The sequence below is a fragment of the Cottoperca gobio genome, chromosome 18 (assembly GCF_900634415.1).
Source record: "Cottoperca gobio chromosome 18, fCotGob3.1, whole genome shotgun sequence".
Lineage (NCBI taxonomy): Eukaryota > Metazoa > Chordata > Actinopteri > Perciformes > Bovichtidae > Cottoperca > Cottoperca gobio.
The window spans coordinates 11671633-11687598 of NC_041372.1; the positions used below are offsets into that span (position 1 = coordinate 11671633).

Sequence of the window (15966 nt, forward strand, 5' to 3'; positions counted from 1 at the left end):
TATACACATACTGTACCAATATAACACTTTTAACAGCATTTATACTTTTTGGATTGTATTATAAAAAGGAAAGAAATGTGAGTGAAATGTGTCTGTGAAAATATATTTAATAAAAATACCAGCAGAGAAAACACTGAGCACCAAATGTTAACAACTTTAGGCATCAATCTTCAGATGAACCTTCATTTTAATTAATCCAACAATGACTTATTGTAAATATAAGCAAATATATACGTACATTAATATATATATATACAGTATATAACAATTCCTGTTGAATTTGGCCTGTTCTCTGCTGTAACTCAAATAAAAATATTGTTCACGAAGAGAAAAGGATGTTGGTTTGTTGTAATGAATGACTCCCTCACATGAAATCTATCAAATTTAAATCACACTTTTAATACATTTTTCTCTCGTAGTATTTACATCTCGATGCAGCCTTTGCTCAAGCGAACAGAAATACAGTTAAAAACAGTTTTTGGAATAAGAAACAGTTGTTTCATAAAATGAGAGCAAGTGTGCGAGAAAAACTTAAATAAATACAGAAACCACGGAGATAGCTGCACGTCATAAAGGTCCACGAAGAGAAATGTACTCAAAGTTAGGATGTACTGCAAAATGCATATAGAAAAGGCAAAACATAGGTTGCATAATATACATATGGAATCCAACACGGGCTCTGCATATACAATGGAAACAACTAAAAAAGAATGCTCCTTTGATCCTGAAATGTGCACACACAGACACACAGACACACAACACACACACACACACACACACACACACACACACACACACACACACACACAAAAGAGTCAAATATTAATGCTGTTGGTCCCTGAAAAGTGGGACATGTAGGATGCCAAGGCCGGGTTGGTGGGCAAAACCTTGATAGGCAGGATCCCAGCTGAAGGTATCCACGTCGACATGCTCCGCCCCGGCCCAAACCGTGACCTCCGATTGGTTCTGCAGAACTGTGGGCGGCTCCATAGGCTCCCGGGCAGTGACAAATTCAAAGTGAAGGCGCCACCTCAGCATCACTGGGTGTGAAAGTTCACATTTTTGGGTGTTTAGTTCACAGTTTGACTTAATCTCACATGTTGTGGTGTCAGAAAGGAGCTTGTTACATTTACTAAAAGTCACTAATATGGACATAAATAACATCTTAAATATTGGAAATAAAATACTCAAACCCAATGGAATAGTTCTTTTTCAAAACCAATTCATGAACATTTATTCTTCAGAGATATTGTTATCTTCAGAAAGTACAAGTCACAAATATATGAGTTATAATCCTGTCAAAAGACATTCGCTCCACTAGAGGTCAAGACCTCCACGGGGAGCTTAGTCCCACATATTTGCCCATCTGTTAAAGTTTCCACTTTATATATTATTATAAAGTATTCCATATTGTCTGTGTGAGTTCTTCTCTAATGATGGCTCATGGAACAAGAAGGTCATAAGGTTTGGATGGCACTCATCTACGAGTCATTCAATTTAAGTTTATCCCAAAACTAAAAACATAAAGAAAGAATAAAAAGATGTGAAATGTGGCGTCTGAAATATGATCTAAAGTATTTGACATGTTTCCGCCTCGCTGGTGACTGACCTATGTCTGTGCTGAAACCCGGCGTGACGTTGAGGGGGATGGGGAGAGAGAAGTGGCTGGAGGCGGTGTGGAGGCAGGACTCCATGTGTCGCCCGTGTCCAGTCACACTGATGACCTGTCCTGGGCGCCGCTGGTAGTGCTCCTGGATCTCCTCCTCACTCTGAACGCTCACTGAATACTGGAAAACATAGACATGGGGTAATATAATTGAACATTTCAAAAACAATGTACACAAACACAGACTGCATCAATGTACCCGTGCGAGAGAGGGAAACACACCTGCAGGCAGGGAATGTCTCCCTCTGAGAAGTTGAATGTGCCGATGATGTCCTCCCCGAGTCTGTAAACAGTCTTGAAGATGCAGAACTTTGCCACTTTCCCACGCATGTTGGTGATATTGAACATGTCTGGATAACACAAAGACAATAAAATAGCAATTATAAGCAGAGTAATGCTTTGTGTTTAGATAACAAGTGAGATATTATAAGGCTTTAAACTACAGCAAAGAGCAGCGAGACAATGAGACTCACGGGGGCAGCGTCTTGAGGTGGTGACCATCAGCATGTCCAGCGCTCTCTCTAAAGGCCGAGCATCCCTGCGGCTCGCTTCCTCTTCCTCCAGGAAAGGGTTGGAGGGGGAGACCTCCTCATCCTGGGGAAATGGAGGCTCTGGCATGCCTACAGGTAATACAGGAACAACATTCAACATTTCTCAGTGTGATAGAAGTAAAATAACATGACGTCATTTTTGCAACTCCATTTTTGTAAGCAAGGCATTAAACTGTCTTTATTTCTACAGACCAAAGAGCACGGTGCATTGCAAAATAACATTTCTCAGGTGTTTTTATCAGCATTTAACTGGTTGTTTCTGTAGCCCAAATGTATCTCACCATGCAGAACCAGCACTCTGAAGGGAACTCTGAGCAGCTTGATGGGAGAGTTGACTCTCTGGCAGCCGATGGTCAGTTTGTAGACGTACTTCACCGCCTGACCACGGAAACTAGGGGGACCATCTATGGGTACGATCTCACTGTATGAATCTGTGGGAGAGTGAGTATACACGTCAGACTGTTTGACTCACACACACAATAGAACAAATATGTTCATCTATTGCATGACCAATAGGGGGGAAAAGTAGATATGAAAGCATTCAAAATCATTAGAATATAAAAAGGTGTTGTCATTTAGACAAGCATAGATATTTTATTCCATAATGTACATACAAGTTTTGCTCTCCCCGGGGTCCAGGCGCAGATCACAGAATAAGATCTTGGGTGGTGTGTCCAGCACACACTGACCTCGCTCTCCTGTAGCACATGAAGCAATAAAAGGTATTAAAACAATGCAAATAATATCCAGAACCTTTTAAATCTTTGTTTATTTAAAACACAACACATACTTCATGTAAATGTACTTCAATTAATGTTTCCATATGGCAGAAATGGATGTTTTTAATGAGTTTTCTCCCCCTACTAACCTCTGCTTGGAATAAGCACGGTGTTACTCTCGGCCTGGACATCCTGTTTGTTGCCCTGGGCCGGAAGTGCCACTCTGCTCTCACTTGCATGAAACTGGCAGTGGATCTGAGCACTGGCCCATGCCAGCATCTCACTGGGACAGTCAGAATACACAATGGTTACACAATGGCATTTACAGAATGATTGGTTAAATGATTGATTTAAGTTCCCAGTCCATATGGGTTTAAAAGACATCAACCAAATGATTGCGTAAATAAAAAAAGAGTACAGATGTACAAATTCAATCTAAATCAATGTGTTATATTAAATCACACTTTAGCAGTGCACACATTTGTTATGCCATGAACAATAAAAACAGATATATGTTACGTATTTCTATTGTAAATCCCTATTTTGTTAATGATTCTTGACATTCCCAGTACTTGTTTATTCGTTATCTCATTGTGACTGTTATGCACAAACATACCAAGACAAATTCTCATCAGCATCCTCAGAAAAAAACATAAACACTGTTTAAAAACACCAATATTTGCCCACAGCGATGTGCCAGTCCTTTTATATTTCTCAATAACAATAGTACTAAAGCAGGGACATTGCATCTTCAGGAAAATGTTGAGGTGAGAAGAGTTAAACCCTACCAGCTGGCAGAAGTGGACAGGTGGGACATTGGGTTGGTGAATGTTATGAGACACTCCATGAGCTCCCCGGCGAGAAACACGGGGCCTCGGGCCATGGAGGCCACCACCTCGATCATCTGTAGCGTTAGACACAACAACACTACGTTACCAAATCAAACATCAGATCACTAATATGGAGAACGAATAATAATATGCACTGGGATCCGAAATGCTGTGTGTGCTGGCAAGATAATACCGTTTTGTATAAATACCGCTACAAGCTAAACACACTGCAGCCAGAAGTTAACTTGTTTGGTCCTGCTTGCTTGCTAATAGCTGCTGTTTAAGGGCAATTTAAACACATACCTTGGCCTCAAACGTTACTGTGGCAAGACAATTACGTTGTCTTATAGCTGGGCGAACCTAAATGTACTTCTCGAATAAAACAATACACAATTTGAATGTCTTTCCAGCAGAACTAGACATTGCGTATCTGGTAAGCTAGCATCGCAACTACAGTAAACAACACAACTATACGTAGATGTTCGTGAGCCGTGGCTGTACGACCAATCACGAACTAAGGAAAAACAAAACTCCTTAATGAGTACTACAAATATGAAGAAAAACACATTTTCTTTAAGAATATGTTCTATTTAATATTATTGTTTTAACTCAATTTCAATTGGAACTTTTTTTACTGAATAAAACGGCAGTGAAAAAATTCAGGAACGTTTTTTGGTCGACCATTTAGAAGACATCCCGTGGCACAGCTAACTTGAGCTAGACTGTTGCTATGGTAACTTGTAGGGAGGCGTAAACTGAATACCTACAAATAAACTTTGTTTTTGTGCGATATGATCTCACATTCTTAAGAAGTTCTTTTATAACACCTTTATAACTTGTATATGTATCGAAATGTGCCGATTCTTGTTAATTGGAGGGTAGATTAATAAATCGCGATGGATATAATCCCCCCTTTTACTCAGAATGGAACAGGCTCAGCAGCAGTTTTGCCGGATTTGTGTTCTTTGAATCCCTGGGGTTGATTTGTCAGGCATCATTTACGGATTTTGACTAAATCAAACTCAATCAACAAGTAGCCATTCTTTGATTTTTCATCTAAGGTTGGGTTAGTAGCTTAGCTGATGTTTAGATCTGCCAATCTTGTAAAAGAAGGCAGTATGCGTAGGCAGCCTGAGATAAATTGTAACCTGAGTGACAAATCTGAGGGTATATTCTGCTCATTTAGTGACAACTGTACACGATTTGCATATTGAGCACCGTGCTAGCAGCAGAAGCTACAGTCCTGCAGACATAGTTCGGTCTGGAGCAGCAGTGGGGTGAAGCCGTTCTGGTATTTAAAAAATAAGCAACTATTCTATCCTGCTGTTAATGGCGAGTTAGCTAATACATTTAGCCACTGTTAAACGGGGTTGTTTAGCTAACGTTACATTATTAATGTGATCTAATGTTGTCGTCTATCCGCCGAGACGCTTGCTTGATATCGGCCCTCCTGTATATATCCCCCAGATGAATGTGATCACTACTTTTACCCATTCAAAAACTCTTCTCTTGATGTCATTGTAGGTTTCCCGGCTAAACGACTGAGATTGGCATCCTCAATACTTGGTGTTGTAGCTGTCATCCAGAAAACATCCGGAGTCCATGCAAAGGGTTCTCCCATCTCTAACAACTGGAATACATTTGCAACTTGTCCCTGAGAATATGGACATCTTGAGCTGTAGAGGCTAAATTCTCTTGTGGATCATTATAATGTATAATGGCACTGGGACCTTCTCCCCGAAGAAGCAATTATTTACCTGCAGGTATTCAGAGCTGGTCAGCTGAGAACCGGTTTACCCCACAGGAATGACTCTCTGATCATCCTCTTCAGTGATTTAGCTCCATGGTGAAGGCACTGTAAACTGTCTCTGTTGACAACTTCCTGTTTGTACTTACAAAGTGATTTCCTGCTCCCATTCATATAGACTTTAAGCTCCCTATTGCTGGGTAAACTGCTAAAAAATGACTACAGAGTGGGGTGAGAAATCCTCAGCGGACCTCATGAGTAGGTATGTCTCCAAGGAAATGGGATATGGAGTGCCCAAGGAGGGATGGCGTATCTGTCTGGCACACGAGTTCAAGGAGAAGAGAAAGCCCTTTCAAGCAAAAGATGTCTCGCTGTCCAATGTCTTGGAGCACGTCGGGCTTGGCATCAGGTGAGACATGCACTCCACTTGTATTAAACACTACAAATGCACTCTGTTTACGTGCAATGGAGCGAGCAGAGATACAATTGGAGCTGCAGCGATTAGTCGACTAATCAATTTAGTAGATTGACACGAAAATGCCGTTTTCAGCCTCTCAAATATGGCGATTTCCTGATGAATCAATATTAAAAAGTCATTATGAGGAGATGCAGAATAACACTTTTGAGACACTGACTGGTTAAATGTGATGGGAGTGACCTAATTTAGATTAAAAACCAACATAAGCCTTTGTCTATAGGACCACACCCATTCCTTTATGATGGATGAACTCGTCCAACAACTAATTGCCATTTGAAAAATCCACATTCATTCAACACGTCTTTTTATAGTTGTACATTCAGTGCACACCTGGAAGATTGTTTCCTATATTGACACAGGCTTGGTTTCAGTTTACACCTCTCACCTACTTTTCTCAACAAGGGCTAAAGGAATAACTTGGTTGCTGCATGTATTTGTTTTTGTCTCCGCGGGTGAAAGGCTCTTTTGCAACATTGTCTGCCATTTTGTTGCAGCGTGCAGATGATAAGACCTTTAGTGTTTCTTGCCATACCAACAAATAAGACCGTTCCCAAAGTGATCTCTATAAATGGCAACTTGAGCACACACACACACAGGTTCGCTTGAGGTTTGCATACTTGTACCTGTATTCAGCTGAGCTCCAGAACAACAAGATCCTGACAATAATGCGACCTGCCATGGCTTCAAATAACTCTTTTAACTGATCCTATTCATCTCCTGAGTGGAGCCGTATTGGCGGACAATTGTTGTTTCTCTGGACTGAGCTTTTCCTGTGACGTTATTGTTTGCAATACAGTCGGGCCCTGCACTGGCATGTGATCTTCCTCACAACAAGCAGAAAGATCTCTGTGGCTGAAACGTTATTGATTATTTTTGGTGTGTAAACGTCATAATGCTGAGCACAAAGCTTCTCCCAGTTTGGACTTTTGATGCTGCAGATATTGCCAGTTGAGAGATAGATTATAGTCATTCTGTGCAATGTTTCTCATTTTGCTAGAGACCTTTTATCAAGAAACACTCAAAGTCCAGGAGCTAAAGGTTTGAGCCAAAGCGATTACGCAGGCTAAATGTAATGAGGGGCATCATTAGCACTGCAGCCTGTTCTGTGCTGAGCTCACGGCCTGTCTACTACAATACAACTCCGACCTCAACCCAGCCGCAGCTAGCTTTTATTCCACTTCATTCGGCCTGTGAGCAGAAAGTCTACCATGTCTGAGATCAGAGCAGAAACAGATTTAACTGTGATCTTCTGAGCCTCAGGCCTCGGGCTCTCGCAGCTGTCTGAAACCTTGAAACGTAGCCTAATTAATATTTTACACCACAAGTCTGGTCTGAAAGCGAATGCTGCGCCATTCATGCACACACGTACACACACTCACACCGCTCGTATCACTCAGATAAAGTAGAGCTGCCGCTTTGACTTCATTCCCCTCTTCTCTCAAGTGCTTCCTTCATGCAGTTTCACAATGTCCTCTTTTCTGCCTCGGTGTGTTTGTGCGACCAAATTGGTCAACATTGGTTCTGGTGTGAGAGGCTTGCAAATGGCTCTAGCTGCACTTGTGCTTTTGATGTTAATTTTGAGAATGAAGATCAAGCCGACTGTAGTCGGGGTGCACGCCATTGTAACTGACTCCATGTCTGAATATTTGTTGCAGTTTTCAGCCATCTTCAGTTACATTTGATTCCTTCCCCTTTATGATTGTAAAGTAATCGGTGTACTGTATACTCTGTGTGTTCATCCAGATATCTAAAGTGGTGGTACAAGAAGACCCAGGTGGAAAAGAAAGCTCCGTTCATTGATATGTTTCGTGCTCAACCCTTGCGTCAAATATATGGTGAGATCAAGGTCTTACAACAGAGTGCTCAGTTTGTGAAGCAACATTTTAGAGCAACAAGTGTGTGTGTGTGTGTGTGTGTGTGTATATGATTCAGGTTGATGCTCTTAATTTGCAGGCGCTCCACTTGGCGGTATTGGAGGAGGTACCATCACGAGAGGTTGGAGGGGGGAATTCTGCAGATGGCAACTGAACCCCGGGATGTACCACTACAAAACAGTCACCGCAAACCAGGTATATAAAATCTTAAATAGACAAGAGACTCGAGTGGAAAGCATGCTACATCATAACAAATAAGAATATTTACAGGAGTAATGACTTCTAACCTACACCTTAACAAAACCATAGTGTCCACATCCTTTTTCTTTCTCTTAGTTCACAGTGTGTTTGCGTCGTGGAGGGCAAACGGTCTACCAGCAGGTGCTCTCTGTAGAGCGTCCTCCCACACTGCAAGGCTGGAACTGGGGCTACTGCGGAGAGTATGCCTATTATCACGCCTTGTACCCCCGCGCCTGGACTGTCTACCACCTGCCTGGACAGAATGTCACCTTAACCTGCAGACAGATTTCCCCAGTCATCCCCCATGACTACCAGGTAACGGGACGCTTCCCTACAATCCAATAGAGTTATGTTTTCTAAATTCAACCATCACATCTTGGTCATTAAAACTACAACTAGACAGACAAGTAGAGTGAACACTGTAGATGGTGTTAACATGCTGGTTCTAAGTTCTTCCACTATGTACGTGTCCTTTCTCTCAGGACTCGAGCCTCCCCGTGGCGGTGTTCGTGTGGGACGTGGAGAACAAGAATGACTACGCTTTGGATGTGTCCATCATGTTCACGATGGTCAACGGGTCGGGACACAAGGACGACAAGAGCGGGGGACACTGGAATGAACCATTCCACCTGGAGAAGGAGGGGGAGGCGGTGTCTGGGGTCTTGCTACATCACTGTCCTGCAGTGAATCCTTACACTCTGTGCATCGCAGCCCGAGAACAGGTTTCACAAGCAATTCCCAGGAAATAAACAGAATGTGCAACACATAGTCTCTGTTATCTGGAAGTGGATTTATAACAATGAACCGGTTGTGAAGTCTGTGGTGTTAGTGAGCATTAGGTTTACCCTGAGCGTACGTGTTTGTGTGCACATTTTAACAGCCTGACAGGGAGGTCAGTCATCAGACGGCGTTCAGTCCAAAGGGAACCTGCAGCGGCCTGTGGAGTGACCTCATCACTGACGGACGGCTGGACTCCCCGACAGGTCAGTGCTTAAAAACAGACGGTGGAGGAATGAGAAGATTTCTAAATGTGTTGTTTCCCCAACATGAAGCAGTAATATGAAAGAAGCTGATGCTCAGTAAAACACCCACAATACATCAGATCATTAAACATTGTAAACAAACAACAAATATCAGCTCGCAGATCATGTCTGGGTTTTGACAGTTGACCTGTGTAAGTGTGTCGGTAAATAAAGACATGAAGGCAGTGAGATCAAGCGTTAAACCACCAGGTGTTTATCAAATGCAGGCAAAGTGCAGGTTGTTAAGCAATGATGCAATCTTACATATGCAGGATCAAGCCCGCCGACGCCCAAGGGAGAGAAGGTGGCAGCAGCGTTGGCTGTGGGCTGCTCGGTGCTGGCTCAGAGCCATAACAGCCTGGAGTTCTGCCTGACGTGGGACATGCCCACAATCACCTTCGGCTCTAGGGAGAGGGAACACACCAGGTACGTTAAACGCAAAGGAAACGCACACCCAATGTGTTCATTTGCCACAAATTACAGCCCAACAAGCGCCGCCATGAATAATTCAGTGACCAAAACACATTAGGCTTCCCTAATTGCAAAGTTACAGGGACATCCAAACAAATATACTTTCAATGCCGTGTCCTGTTGCAAAGCCTCATTGTGTTTTCTGTTGGTGAACATGAAGCATCCTTCCGCCGCTAACATCAGCCTTTCTGTTGCCAGGAGATACACTCGTTACTTTGGGACCAAAGGGGATGCGTCCCCCTCACTTGGTCACTACGCCCTAACACACTACAGACAGTGGGAGAAGAGCATCGAGGAGTGGCAGAATCCCAGTACTCCAGGACAGGTAGGTCACAGCTCTGTTTATGTAAAACAATGATTAATTACGATACCAATGACTGCGTCTACTGTTAATCCTGTCACCTTGGCTTGTGTTGCAGCTCTCTGCCCGCCTGGTATAAGTCGGCCTTGTTTAACGAGCTGTACTTCGTGGTGGATGGAGGGACGGTGTGGACAGAGCTACCAGAGGACGCTGACGTCAGTGGTGGCATGCGCAGCGAGGACGGGGGGCTCCCGGCTCAGCCCGCTGTCATCAAGGACTTCGGCCGTTTTGCCTACCTCGAAGGTAAGGGACGAGGATACTTGCGTGAAGGTATCTAGATCGACACATTTTCAGCTATAACGCTAACCTCTTTAAAAATGTTGTGAGATATTCTGTTTGCAGAAGTGAAAAGAAAGATCTGTCTGGCCCACATTACTAAACTATTGTTACTTCCCAGGTCAGGAGTACAGAATGTACAACACATACGATGTGCACTTCTACGCCTCCTTTGCACTCATCATGCTGTGGCCCAAACTCGCCTTGAGTGTGCAATATGATATCGGTGAGTGAAGTGCTGTCATCTTAGTGTTTCTGATCGATGATCGAAGCGTGTGTGTTTGATAAAGAGCAGGGTTTCACATCCTTGATCTCTTCTCAGCTGGCAGTGTGGTTCAGCAGGACCCAACAGAGAGGCTCCATCTGATGAGTGGGCGGTATTCTCCTGTCAAGGCCAAAAATGTGGTGCCTCACGACATCGGAGACCCAGGTAGAAGAAATACAATCTTATTCGCGACTGCGTAGAGTGAAGTCGATGTTTGATTTTGTGCACAGAGGTGGCTGTGAAGAATTGTTCCCAACTCGTGTGATCCAAACATTTCCAATAACTCCAGAGCGTTGCAAAGTCCAAAAGTCCATTTTATTGTCTCTCAGCACAACATGACTCTGTCCATAGATGACGAGCCGTGGCAGAGGGTAAATGCCTACCTCATCCATGACACTGCAGACTGGAAGGACCTGAACCTGAAGTTTGTCCTGCAGGTCTACAGGGACTTCCATCTCACCCAGGACAGTCAGTACCTACGGGACATGTGGCCCGTCTGTCAGGTATAACCGACCGCTGCGGCCTTTACTTTACAGAGTTTCTGTAGTAGTAACACAAAACATGTCGTTACACTCGGCTGTCTGTCTTCTGGTTGGTCTGCTAGGCGGTGATGGAGTCAGAGATGAAGTTCGACCTGGATGGAGATGGCCTGATAGAGAATTCTGGATATGCTGACCAGACCTATGACGGTTGGACGGTGACTGGACCAAGGTGAGAGGATGAAAGAAACATCATCAGTAGAGATTAAGTTACAGAATTAATTAAATGACAGGCGAGTGAAAAGATATATCCTTAATCTGGGTGCACAGGACTTCCTACCTTGGGTTGTGTTAGATCTCACATATTGTGATATGATGTCATTTAGCTTGGTACTCAGTGATGCTGATACATTCATTCATTAAATTAAGACCTGTAGATTCGAAGCAACTTACAGTCTTATTACATCCTTTAACTAATGTTTTTATTTATTTTTACAGGTTACATCTGACTCAAATTCTTGTATTTTGTATTTCACAGTGCGTACTGCGGTGGGCTGTGGTTAGCGTCCCTGTGTGTGATGTGTAAAATGGCCAGACTGGTAGACAAAGAGGAGACCTACCAACATTACAGGAACATCTTGGACAGGGGCAGTGGCGCTTTTGACAAACTGCTTTGGAACGGTAAGTTATTTCTACAAGTGCAGTGGCCGAGAATAACATGCCTGTGGTACCGCTGCCATTGTTTCCAGTTAAATCATTTCTGAGACGTGAACTGCCTTTTCCTTTCATGATCAGGCAAGTACTACAACTATGACAGCAGTGGGAGAGACCTTTCTAATAGTGTCATGTCTGACCAGTGTGCTGGCCATTGGTTCCTGAGAGCGTCAGGGCTGGGAGAAGGAGACTACCAGGCAAGTTAACACACAAGCGCCACCTTTTTCTCCTTCCCCAGCTCACAGGTGTCTCATTTATCTTTCCACTTTCCCTTCCCTTCTTTTCCTGAAGTTCAAGCGCAATCCACTTTTCTAAATGTGATTGAATCTTGCAAATATATGTCCAATTTCATCTTTTTTCTTTCCCTATGTCAAGCTGCAAATGAGATGCATCAATAAAGTAATGTTTTCGGATGAGGACATGCATCACAGCATCACTTCCTCTCTCCCTCTAGGCTTTTCCAAAAGAGAAAATTCAGAGCGCACTTAAATCTGTCTTTGACTTAAATGTAATGAGCTTCGCCGGAGGCCAGATGGGGGCGGTTAACGGCATGCGTCCTGAGGGAGTGCCTGACCGCTCCAGTGTCCAGTCAGATGAAGTCTGGATTGGAGTAGTGTATGGACTAGCAGCGACTATGATACACGAGGTAAGTGTGTGTGTTTGACATTCAAGGGGAAAAACAATAAGGTATATGTTGTTATCAGTTTATCTTTCTGCCCAAGTTTTGTTAAAGTGTTCCATGGTTTAAAGTCTGGTTATAGTTTTGGTTGTATGGCTGGATGTGATGACTGTGGGACATTAAGTGAAATACTGCCTCGTGCCTCTGTGGCCGTCTTTTTTTTCTCAGGGGATGCAGGAGGAGGGTATGCGCACGGCGGAGGGTTGCTACCGAACCGTGTGGGAGAGGCTGGGCATGGCCTTCCAGACTCCTGAAGCCTACTGTGAGAAGGGAATCTACCGCTCTCTGGCGTACATGAGGCCTTTGAGCATCTGGGCCATGCAGCTGGCCCTGAACACGTCACAGGAGGATCAGACCACGTCAACCCAAACTGGAGACGGGGAGCAGGTAAATGATTTGACAGAAAGTCAGAGCTAGGACCTGAGCCATTAGACTGGTGTGATTAGAGTACAGAGGTACAGCGAGTTCCTCTGAAGATGACCTCCAAACCCTCCTGCAGCCACCACTCACACCCTGCAGGGCTTCGTTTGATCGGTTACAGACTTTGAATCTAATTCTGTTTGTTTTTCTTCAAATGTTTGCGGCTCAAGGTCAGATTTGTGAAGGTTTATGCTTGACAAAATAAGTAGCTACTGTAGATCATGATATTGTTAGGCAAAGAGCTTAACATTTGTTTCCTGATTTTTGTTTCCTCATGCAGTGTAGGGCGGTAGTCATACAATGTTGAAATCATAGACAGTGTGTATTGCTAATTAAATATTGATCTAGTGTTTCAGTAACATATTATCTACTTGCATGCATTTACACATGCAATCACTACATTTCACAATTAGTCAACTATTATGTAGCAATTTTATATGCTAAATATGACTGTTTTGTGTTTATTATACCAGCCACGTGTAGTCAATCAAGTACATCCTGTGAGCGAATCAAGCCAGGTTTTAAATATTTCTCCATCAGAACTAGAGTCAATTGGAAGATTTCCTCCATTAAAATTTGAATGCTGTACTTGGTGATGAAATATGGAATAAGCAGTAGTGGAAATATATTTTTAAAATAATATTTGGTGCCTTGTTGCATGTTGGCCATATCGACAGTATATTAATATAGTGGCAACATTTACTATGTTTTATAAAATCCAATACCCATGACAATCATGCTGAATAAATGACTGAAACACAACAGCAGGTTCATTGTGTTGTTCATTTAATGTATATGAACATGTAAGTAATTAGTATTTGTATTGCGTGGTGACTTGTTTAGAACAGTGTACTAAGTTTGTACTAGTGTGTAATTGAAAGTTCCAGGTATTCTTGAAAAATGGGCAAAAGCACTTACTTACAGGACATTTTCTGACCTTATAATAGTCAAAATATGCAAAATAGTCCTGGCGGACATTTTGAGGCTTAGGTGTCAAAGGGTTAAATAGCTTACTTTATGTAAATGAACAAGTCCGATGCAACAAAGGTAAACGCATGAGTTAGACATTATTAAGTATTGTATGTCCTTGTTCCAAAACAATGACTGTTCAAGCCCACCAAGGGATGTTTAGCGCTTAAATGACCATGTAAACAAATGGTTGTAAATGAACAAGCCAGCTGTCTGTTCAGAGACGAGCAACTAAAGTAAAAACATGACATCATTCGCTGAATGTCGTAATTCCAAAACAATGGCTTGAGGTAAAGGTCAGAGAGACCATCAGCAAAAGCCTGACAGCAAATCAATGGCCGTCAAACAAAGGGTTGGCGGCACAATAGCCGTGTAACCTGTATCCTTCACAGCACCAGATTTTTATGTTGCGCTGCATCATGGATGTGTCACCAGTCTCTGTGGCGCAATTGGTTAGCGCGTTCGGCTGTTAACCGAAAGGTTGGTGGTTCAAGCCCACCCAGGGACGACATGTTTTGTTTTCTTAACTTCAGTCAGCCACTATGAAAAAAATTGCTACAATTGGGGAGGGGAAGGAGCATGAAGAAGAGGGCGGTTGAAGCTACGCATGCTATCATGTTAACAACATATTTGTCAGAACGCCTACTGTCTCTGCACCTTATATTTTTCCACATTTAAGACTGGTAGTTTGAGAATTACTAAAGCAAAATCCAATTAAGAGCAATAATTTCAGCATGTTTCTTCCCACAAAATAAGTTAATGATAGACTACGGTTGAAGAAAAACCTTTCGTCCCTGGGTGGGCTTGAACCACCAACCTTTCGGTTAACAGCCGAACGCGCTAACCAATTGCGCCACAGAGACGGGATGTTGCTCTTTTAAAGTAGAAACATTTTACTGGTGAGCTACAGCAGTCCCCCGTCTTCCCACTGAACAACAGGCCCCAGTTTGTCTGCTGAGCTACGGCAGTCCCCGGTTCCTCCCGCTGAAATGCAACAGACCCAGGTTCCTCCTGCTGAGCTGCGGCTGACCCCGATTCATCTACTGGGCTGTGTATTTAGTAATTAATTAAATAAGCTGCAACCTTGAATTGTGTAATCACACTTACCCAAGAAAATAAGAGAAAAGTATTGCGCCCAACGTGGGGCTCGAACCCACGACCCTGAGATTAAGAGTCTCATGCTCTACCGACTGAGCTAGCCGGGCTGCTGGAAACCGCATTAGTTTGACACCCCTGGTCTGCAGCTGACCTTGATTCCTTCTAATGACCTGCAGTTGACCAGTTCCTCCCTCTGAACTGCAGCACACCCCGGTTAGTCCCACTGCACTGCATCAGACCCCGGTTCCTGAGCTGCCACTGATGAGCTGCAGCAGTTCCCCGTCCTCCCGCTGAGCTGCAACAGGCCCCAGTTTGTCTGCTGAGCTACGGCAGTCCCCGGTTCCTCCCGCTGAAATGCAACAGACCCAGGTTCCTCCTGCTGAGCTGTGGCTGACCCCTGTTCATCTGCTGAGCTGTGTATTTAGTAATTAATTAATTAAGCTGCAACCTTGAATTGTGTAATCACACTTATCCAAGAAAATAAAGAGAAAAGTATTGCGCCCAACGTGGGGCTCGAACCCACGACCCTGAGATTAAGAGTCTCATGCTCTACCGACTGAGCTAGCCGGGCTGTTGCAAACCGCATTAGTTTGACACCCCTGGTCTGCAGCTGACCCTGAATCCTTCTAATGACCTGCAGAGTTGACCACATTTCCTCCCGCTGAACTGCAGCACACCCCGGTTCCTGAGCTGCCACTGGTGAGCTGCATCAGTCCCCAGTTTGTCTGTTGAGCTGCAGCAGTCCCTGGTTCCTCCCGCTGAAATGAAACAGACCCAGGTTCCTCCCGCTGAGCTGTGTATTTATTAATTAAATAAGGTGCAAGATTGAATTGTGTAATCACACATACCCAAGAAGAGAAAAGTAATGAGCCCAACGTGGGGCTCGAACCCACGACCCTGAGATTAAGAGTCTCATGCTCTACCGACTGAGCTAGCCAGGCTATAAATAGATTGTGTGTTTATGTAAACTAAGTATTTAGTCCTCCTTTACAAAGAGTCCGAGTAGTAGTATTGTCTTAGTTTTCATCAGAAGAAGATGGTTTGGCGTGAGTGCTTCCAGGTCCATTGGATCATCAGAAATCTTGGTAATGGGTCAATTATTTAAAA

The 15966-nt window shown here is 43.5% G+C and overlaps 2 protein-coding genes and 5 non-coding genes across 7 annotated transcripts; 2 read left to right on the plus strand and 5 right to left on the minus strand.

The window, feature by feature from the left end:
• Nucleotides 1–91: 91 nt before the first annotated feature.
• On the minus strand, nucleotides 92–4448 carry rgp1 (GP1 homolog, RAB6A GEF complex partner 1). Its single transcript, XM_029454368.1, has 10 exons — nucleotides 4070–4448; nucleotides 3725–3840; nucleotides 3086–3219; nucleotides 2832–2915; nucleotides 2499–2648; nucleotides 2140–2286; nucleotides 1889–2016; nucleotides 1610–1787; nucleotides 791–1040; nucleotides 92–759 (listed from the first exon to the last, which is right to left on the minus strand). Exons 2-9 carry the CDS (start codon nucleotides 3838–3840, stop codon nucleotides 823–825), a joined length of 1155 nt encoding a protein of 384 aa, XP_029310228.1. The 5' UTR covers nucleotides 4070–4448; the 3' UTR covers nucleotides 92–759; nucleotides 791–822.
• Nucleotides 4449–5728: 1280 nt separating this feature from the next.
• On the plus strand, nucleotides 5729–13554 carry gba2 (glucosidase, beta (bile acid) 2). Its single transcript, XM_029455299.1, is given in 18 exon segments — nucleotides 5729–5922; nucleotides 7735–7826; nucleotides 7945–8060; nucleotides 8202–8420; nucleotides 8588–8827; nucleotides 8986–9088; nucleotides 9400–9553; nucleotides 9797–9905; nucleotides 9907–9923; nucleotides 10018–10202; nucleotides 10357–10461; nucleotides 10558–10665; nucleotides 10852–11003; nucleotides 11105–11211; nucleotides 11518–11660; nucleotides 11775–11890; nucleotides 12148–12339; nucleotides 12541–13554. Coding segments are annotated over 18 exon segments (2601 nt in total). The 3' UTR covers nucleotides 12790–13554.
• Nucleotides 13555–14195: 641 nt separating this feature from the next.
• Nucleotides 14196–14269, plus strand: trnan-guu (transfer RNA asparagine (anticodon GUU)). The gene has a single exon. It is a non-coding gene; the product is annotated as a tRNA-Asn (tRNA).
• A 281-nt stretch (nucleotides 14270–14550) lies between these two features.
• trnan-guu (transfer RNA asparagine (anticodon GUU)) lies at nucleotides 14551–14624 on the minus strand. The gene has a single exon. It is a non-coding gene; the product is annotated as a tRNA-Asn (tRNA).
• A 269-nt stretch (nucleotides 14625–14893) lies between these two features.
• Nucleotides 14894–14966, minus strand: trnak-cuu (transfer RNA lysine (anticodon CUU)). Its single transcript has one exon. It is a non-coding gene; the product is annotated as a tRNA-Lys (tRNA).
• A 391-nt stretch (nucleotides 14967–15357) lies between these two features.
• trnak-cuu (transfer RNA lysine (anticodon CUU)) lies at nucleotides 15358–15430 on the minus strand. The gene has a single exon. It is a non-coding gene; the product is annotated as a tRNA-Lys (tRNA).
• Nucleotides 15431–15727: 297 nt separating this feature from the next.
• On the minus strand, nucleotides 15728–15800 carry trnak-cuu (transfer RNA lysine (anticodon CUU)). Its single transcript has one exon. It is a non-coding gene; the product is annotated as a tRNA-Lys (tRNA).
• Nucleotides 15801–15966: the final 166 nt, after the last annotated feature.

Bases quoted from the DNA above. Each gene is read 5' to 3' on its own strand.
- rgp1 (XM_029454368.1), bottom strand. From the start codon at position 3,840: ATGATCGAGGTGGTGGCCTCCATGGCCCGAGGCCCCGTGTTTCTCGCC. The intron at 3,220-3,724 runs GTAGGGTTTAAC...TGACTGTCCCAG, and splicing joins CTGTCCACTTCTGCCAGCTG to TGAGATGCTGGCATGGGCCA. The intron at 1,788-1,888 runs GTGTGTTTCCCT...TATGTTTTCCAG, and splicing joins GAGACATTCCCTGCCTGCAG to TATTCAGTGAGCGTTCAGAG.